At 46.5% G+C, this 7,097-nt stretch overlaps 1 protein-coding gene across 1 annotated transcript; it reads left to right on the forward strand.

Annotated features, from left to right (window-relative positions):
* Positions 1–318: 318 nt before the first annotated feature.
* Positions 319–3,907, forward strand: Fabp7 (fatty acid binding protein 7, brain). Its single transcript, XM_005389151.1, has 4 exons — positions 319–486; positions 872–1,044; positions 1,627–1,728; positions 3,589–3,907. Exons 1-4 carry the CDS (start codon positions 414–416, stop codon positions 3,637–3,639), a joined length of 399 nt encoding a protein of 132 aa, XP_005389208.1. The 5' UTR covers positions 319–413; the 3' UTR covers positions 3,640–3,907.
* The last annotated feature ends 3,190 nt before the right edge of the window (positions 3,908–7,097 follow it).

Below are 7,097 nucleotides of genomic sequence, written 5' to 3' on the forward strand. Positions count from 1 at the left end.
TTTCTCCACAGTTTGGAGATGGCCTCTGCCAAGTTTTTTCACAAGAGCTGAAAGACCCTCTCTCATTTTCCTGTGCCCGCCTCCGGCCCCCCGAGTCCCCGCGGAGCCTTCTCAGGCAGCAGGGCTGCAGCGTGGATGGTGGATGGGTGGAACTGACCTGCTCTGCTAACCCAGTGGCCTGATCCAATCACGAAGGGAGAGGCACTCTCCTTCCATCCCTCCCCCTCGACAGCCTACTGGAGAGAGGCACTCGCAGGGGGGGTCTGCAGCCCTGGGCTTTGTGCCAGCTTCTTTTACAAATAAGAAGGCGGGAGCGGCTGTGGGGTGCACAGGGATCCTTTGCAGTTGCAGAGGCAGAGACCTGGGCTCCTTGGTCTCATCTGTTTTCCAAGCTACAGGGGAGAAAGGCGAGGATGGTGGAGGCTTTCTGTGCTACCTGGAAGCTGACGGACAGTCAGAACTTTGATGAATACATGAAGGCCCTGGGTGCGTAAGAATAAGACAGGCTGAGCGCATTCTGTCCCCAGCTTCTGGCCTCGAAGGTCACTGTTTCCCCCGGTCAGGTCAGCAAGAGACCTCACTGCCCTAGCCTGATGCCACACTCGGAGTTTACTGTGGCAGTTGCCCGTTTTTTCCACCCAGGGCCACGTGGGCTGAGCACTTGGTGTTCTGCAGAGCGCGTGACACTGCTGGGACTTTGGCAGTTTCTCCTCAGCATTCACATATTTGTGCTCAGTAGTGGCCCGACTGGTGGACTGACCGTTAATCAGTAACAGTGTCTCCCGGCCTCTGGGCCTGGGAAGCGGAGGTCTGTGCTGTGAGCTATTCTGCAAGGGGCTGCGGGTTGTACCTGTTCCTTTTGCTGTTTTAGGTGTGGGCTTTGCCACGAGGCAAGTGGGGAATGTGACCAAGCCAACAGTGATTATCAGTCAGGAAGCAGGCAAGGTGGTGATCCGGACCCAGTGCACATTCAAGAACACGGAGATCAGTTTCCACCTGGGAGAGGAGTTCGATGAAATCAGTGCAGATGACAGAAAGTGTAAGGTAAGAAGTTACTTCTGCAGCGTGAAGGTGGGAAGGGAGGAGGAAAAGAGAGATGCCCAGTGCCTCTCTTTTTCTTCAAAGGTGGATGGTAGAGAATGTTTTCAATATTTCCTATTTAGGAAGAAGGAAGAAAGACCTGGAGTTATCACTCTACAGTGCCCACATTATGTTTTGAGCAACAGTGATGGCTGTACCCCAAATTCAAACCCATTCGTTTCTCATTACTTTTCATATTTTATATCAAGCTTGCATTCCAGGAGGTATTAAGCAGTGTTCAGTCCATAGAAAGATTGCACCTTGTTCACTCTGCCCGCTTCCGTCAGATTAGCTAACTAGTTTGCCTCCTTTTAAGACTTTGCTTAAACACTAGCTGAGAGTTTTAATTTCTAGCATGTGACGTGTTTGCATTGAGATGGACATGTTTCAATCAAGTTATGAATTAGTGGAGTGTACACAGTAATCTGGGTAGTAATGGAAGACGGCAGAACTCATGGAATATGGCTGACAGTTTATTCAACCACACAAGACTTCCATATCAGAAACCTGACTTGCACCTATTGTAATATTCTGTGTTGCTTTCAGTCTGTTGTTAGTCTGGATGGAGACAAACTCGTTCACACACAGAGATGGGATGGCAAGGAAACAAAATTTGTGAGAGAAATTAAGGATGGCAAAATGGTTATGGTAAGTCATGAGTGACATCTGCATCTAGTTTCTACCTTCTCCTCCTCCCTCTTCTCTCCTTTCTTTTTCTCTGCCTTCTTCCCCCACTCCTTTTTCTTTCAGAGTAATATTATGTCACTCGCAAGATTCTTTAACAATTTATACAGAGAGAAAAATCTGAAGAATCTGCCTAATTATTTCCTTAGAGACTCTTTGATCATAGAAAAAATCTATTTGGTGTACAGTTTCTTTCTTTCTTTCTTTCTTTCTTTCTTTCTTTCTTTCTTTCTTTCTTTCTTTCTTCTTTCTTTCTTCTCTTTTCTTGGTATGGGAATCGAACTCAGGACCTTGCAATTGCCAGGCAGGTGCTTGTGCCACTGAGCTATATCCCTGGCCTCATATTTGGTATAGTTTTTAAAAATATGTATACCATTGGTTCATCCACAACTGCATGTCAAAACAATTTTTGTGGCATTGCTGTGAATACCTAGGTTTCATGTAAAATTTATATGCAAAACCAGTAATCACAAAAATACATAAAAATTGCTATTATAATAAAATCAAGCTTACTGAATCTTAGAAAAGTTACTTAATGGTTCCTGTAATAAATAAGAGATACTTTAAAATTTTCTATTTTAGTTTATTAAGGTTATATAAGTAACTGAAAATAATAACAAAACATTAACCAAAACTCTTTACTTTCCTTCTAGTTCTTTTTTAAAAATTGACTATGTGCTTTTACAACATATATGTTCAAAACTAAGTAGGCATGCGGATATTAGAAAAAAGAAAATAATTTACAAATAACTCCTTAAATGATGGAGTCACATCACAAACTGGGAAAAGACTGTGAGCAAACCTTTTTCTGTAAACTCAGGGTATTTTCATGATACTGACATAGTCAAGTTGATTTAGTCTTTGGGGGGCGGGGCGTGATGCTTTACATCCTGTTGCTAAGGCAGGTTTCTTTTTGTTGTTGTTATCTAAGAAAATTGATTGCTCTCTTTGAGTACTCCTAGACTGCAGTTCCCATTCTTCTTTTCACATGGGGAAGTAAGAGTGTAGACAGTGACAGTTTTCCTTTTGTCGGAAGGAATGTTGGCCCACATTTCTCTGCAAGGTCAGCAAAAGAAAGGATGTTTTTTAAAAATTCAATCTGAAGTTCAGAGTTGTTCAAATTTGACACGATGAGAGTAAAGCCATGGATGAGAAAGGTACCCCACACCCAGGGAAATCACACCAATGCTCAAACATCACGCACATCCTGGCCCTAAATTTAGGCGACCCTATGGCACTTCCAGTTGGACCTGACATCAGTGTGGCCAAACTGCCTGCCCTACACGCCTTACTTAGCTCCAGGTTCTCGCAGGCTGAAGCACGGCAGGGGAAGTAATGAGAGCTTTGGAAGGTCACATCTTCCTGCTGATTTCTGAACAAGTCATTTCAAACACCACTAGTTCAAATGACTGCATTTCCTAAAGAAATTTATCTAGATTATGTACGGAAAGTGGTTATGAAAACCTGTTACAAATCACTTTCACTTGTGAAGTGGAGAGCTGAGAAAGTGTGGATGCCCCGTTCCTCACACTGACTTTGCTCAGTGGCCTTGGTAACTTAAAACCGAAGGAATTCTTCGGATTGTAAACTCTTGTTTCTTCACCTTCATGTTAGGGACATGAGCAGTGTACATTTGCCTTTCACTCACTAAACAGAGGGTTTCCTTTAATTCACCTTCCGAGATGAAGAGCTGGTGCAGTATTTAGTGTCTGCATTCTACTACGTAATAGTTAAATCATATATATACATACATGAGAATTTTTCAAAGTTTGGCTGCAAATATTCCCATGTAAAATGCCTTGATGATTTTTTTGACTCTTTCAGACTCTTACCTTTGGGGACGTTGTCTGCATTCGCCAGTATGAGAAGGTGTAGAAAAGCTCCTGGTTGGCTGGGGAAGCTCTTGGGGTATTCTGTTCCCTCAACTGCAGCAGCGCTGCTCACTAATGCGAAGGTTATCCTTGAGGTGGAGACAGATGATGGTGACTGAAAAAAACGCTAGCTCATCTCATAGGCAAATGTATCATGTGTTGTGATTTCCATTAAAATTTTGTCAGAATTTTTTAATACAAAAGTGAGTACACTTTATAATTTCCTTTGGAATACAAATCAGATTGGAATAAAAATCTCACCCACTTGTAAAGTGTTATTTTTAATGTCATTTATTTAGCTAGGGATTGTATAAGACAGAGTTTTACATAAAATAGCCATTCACAGAGCGGTAAGTCAGACTGAGAAGGTTGCACCTAATATAAAACCTAGTTTACAAAGTAAGCCTCAGGGAATGTGGAGATGGTATATTTTTGTTTGCGATGTTTATGAAGGATTTGTGATGATTAAATTCATCCAGAATCTAAGGAAGTCTTGTCACGGTGGGTTGAGCTACAGAAATGACTTTCTGCTGCTAGAAATGGATGATCTGAAGAAATACAACAATATGCTTCAAAATGTCTTGTTGAAAGGTAAATATAATTGAAATGGCATATAACTGATGTCATTTATCAAAGATTCCTATTAAAAAGTCAACAGGAAGTGGATTTCACCCTGGTTTACTAAAATGAGTCTCCAGGCAACTCCACTGAACGGGACCAAGAGAAGTGCTACCTCAGCGTGCACAGAGTATGCACAAAGCCACCCCAGTTCTTTTGGGGGAGGTGGGAGGAAGTGAGTGATTGGAGTTGAGTTCCCCAAACCAAAGAGAATATGTCTGTGATTGGCTCTGGGTTCCCATTTGTAAAGTACAAGCAAACAAAACTCTTTTGCATTTTGTTATTTACAAAACGCTTTATATACATTTTTTCAATCCCACAATGTAAAGCAAGTAAGACAGGTGTTATTTTTATTTTACTGATGAGGAAACTGAAGATTAGATTTGCACTTCCAAGTTCTCATGACTAGTAAATAATCCTGAGAAATGTACATTTTCTTCTGAAACAAAGGCGCAAGGCTTTATTTTCCCTTTGTCAGCCTTTGGGGAGGGTAGGAGGTAATATTTTCCATGGCAAATATTGCAGTATTCATTTTCACTTACCCTAGTGATTTCAGTAATTTTTATAATTCAAGGTCCAAGTAACTTACAGATATAAAATACGGGGAAATTCCCTTAGCCTGCGTAATTCACTGTAACTACGCTCTCACCTGACTATAGTAGGACAAGTTGAATATCCTTTATCCAAAATGCTTGAAAGCAGAAACGCTTTGGAGTTTTCAGTTTTTTGGATTTTAGAACATTCACACATGTGTAGAGAAGCATCCTAGGGCTTGGATCTAAGTCTAATTATGAAATTCACTTCTATTTCACATACATTTTAGGAGAACCAGTGCTGGGGATTGAACCCAGGGCCTCAGCACTCAGCTATGTCCCCAATCCATTTGTATTTCTTTTTTTGAGACAGAGTCTCAGTAAGTCACCAAGTTTTCCAGGTTGGTCTGGAACTCGGGATCCTCCTGCTCCAGGCTCGCAGAGTACTAGGGTTATGGCGTATGCCACTACACCTGGTTACACCTTTTCCGTACTGGCTGAAGGCAATTTGACACAGTATTTGTGCAAGGTCTGTGTCTGACTGGGCCTGTCACATGAGGCCAGGTGTGGCACTGTCCCTGCAGCGTCCCGCCAGTGCTCAGAGAGTCTGAACTTCTGAATTGTGCACATCTGGACCACGGGTGCCCAACATATACTTCACTCTCCTGTAGGTGAGAGAATCCCACGTGCACCTGCAGGGCGCATCACGTGCATGTGCAGTCCTGACTGCGGAGATCAGGCGTCCAGCTGAGCACAGCGGACAGCAGAGTCTGCAGCTTTCTTTAAAAGCGCCAAACCCGCGGCAAGCGGGCGGCCCACCCTCTGCCACCCACAAGAGCTGCGCTAGGACCAGGGCGCCTGGCCTACCACTAACGGGGAGCGCTGGCTGGGGGATTTCTCCTCAGCTCTAGAACAAGGCCGGTCGCTCCCTGTCGGCAATAATTTCCAACAGAGAACGGAAGGGCAGGGGTTGGAGCGACCTAAAGGGAAGCCATGTCACCGTGGGCCGAAAGATCAGGGTGGAGAGCCAGTCTGCACGCAGACTTCTGGAGATGACTCAGACAGTTCTGCTTCCTAAATTTTTCCAGGGCAGTTGCCAATCACTTCTTTGCAAACCGTGAGCCCTTCCTTATACTAACACCTCTTGCGTCTGCGCGTCACCTCCCCCAGCACGGTTAGAGGACAGGAAAAACAGCCAAGACCAAGGGGAGTTGGAACAGGTCTGGCAAGGGCGTTTCTGAAATTCTGAGGCTCCAAAGACACAAACCAGGCTGAAAGCTACTCTGCGAAACGCGGCCACCGGCCACTGACAGGACGTCCTCGGACGGCTTCTGCTTTCGCCTTACCTGTTTCTTCTGCCCCAGGCACACTCCTGGGACACGGACCCCCAAACACAGCCAGGGCGGCGCTGAACTCCAGAGACGCTGGGGGCACTGAAGCTCTGTTGTGCTGAGAGCGAGGGCAAAGCAGAACTAAAGAAAGCAAAGCGAGTGGCGGGGAGGCTGGCGCTTCTACCCCCTCGGCTTAATAGCTTACCTTTTTAGGGTTGCTAACGTTTTGGAGGGTTCAAAATGTGCATGCTTCCTCGTGGGGCGCTGACTTAAGGTAACAACTCTGCTCTAAAGGAAGAAAGTAGTTTGCTCTGAGTCAAACACGAGTGACCGTGACCCAGGAACACAGATTCAAGTTACCCTGAAGGTTACGTTTCCGAGTGGGAGAGGGTAGGAGAGCTGAGTAGCCACAGAGGGAAAGCAAGCCGGAAATCCATACTTCTGCTAGTTCCTTCGGCCGGAGCACCCAGGCGGTGGGCTCCGGGATTCTCCTGCAGCCTTCAGGGTCGGTGCAGGCCGCTGCAGCTTTTACCCGGTGGAAGTCAGGTCAGCTGCGCAGGCAGGAAAGGCCGAAGGCAGGCTGGCCGCTGATGCTACCTGTTCCTCTCCACAATCACACCGCTCCACTCGGCCGCCGGCGCGCGCTCCGCAGGGCTGGGACCACGCTCTAGGGCGCTTCCGCAGGTCTTCAGCTCGCAGGGCTCGCTTCAGGGAGGCGTGGAAGGAGCCCTGACGGCTCCAAGCTCCGCTGAGACTGGCGCACCGCGGGCCGACCCCAGGCTGCTCTGCCGGAGTCCAGCACACAGCCGTCTCCGGAGGTGAGTCACCCTGGGCGGCGGGTTCTTGCGCCGAGGAATCCCGCGCCTTCCACGTTTAACCCCTTAGCGCGGCCCCGCGGAGGTCGGCGTCCGGCTCAAGGCAGCGGGAAGGACGCGGCGGGCGCGCTCGCCGGGGGTTTGCACGCGGGTCGCACGCGCCTG

This window comes from Chinchilla lanigera, unplaced genomic scaffold (assembly GCF_000276665.1).
Source record: "Chinchilla lanigera isolate Chin_1 unplaced genomic scaffold, ChiLan1.0 scaffold00035, whole genome shotgun sequence".
Classification (NCBI taxonomy): domain Eukaryota; kingdom Metazoa; phylum Chordata; class Mammalia; order Rodentia; family Chinchillidae; genus Chinchilla; species Chinchilla lanigera.

What these genes read in the sequence shown, in the direction of transcription:
- Fabp7 (XM_005389151.1), top strand. Translation starts at nt 414, where the DNA reads ATGGTGGAGGCTTTCTGTGCTACCTGGAAGCTGACGGACAGTCAGAAC. An exon ending in TGAATACATGAAGGCCCTGG is followed by an intron (nt 487 to 871) that starts GTGCGTAAGAAT and finishes TTGCTGTTTTAG; the next exon opens with GTGTGGGCTTTGCCACGAGG. An exon ending in AGGATGGCAAAATGGTTATG is followed by an intron (nt 1,729 to 3,588) that starts GTAAGTCATGAG and finishes TGACTCTTTCAG; the next exon opens with ACTCTTACCTTTGGGGACGT.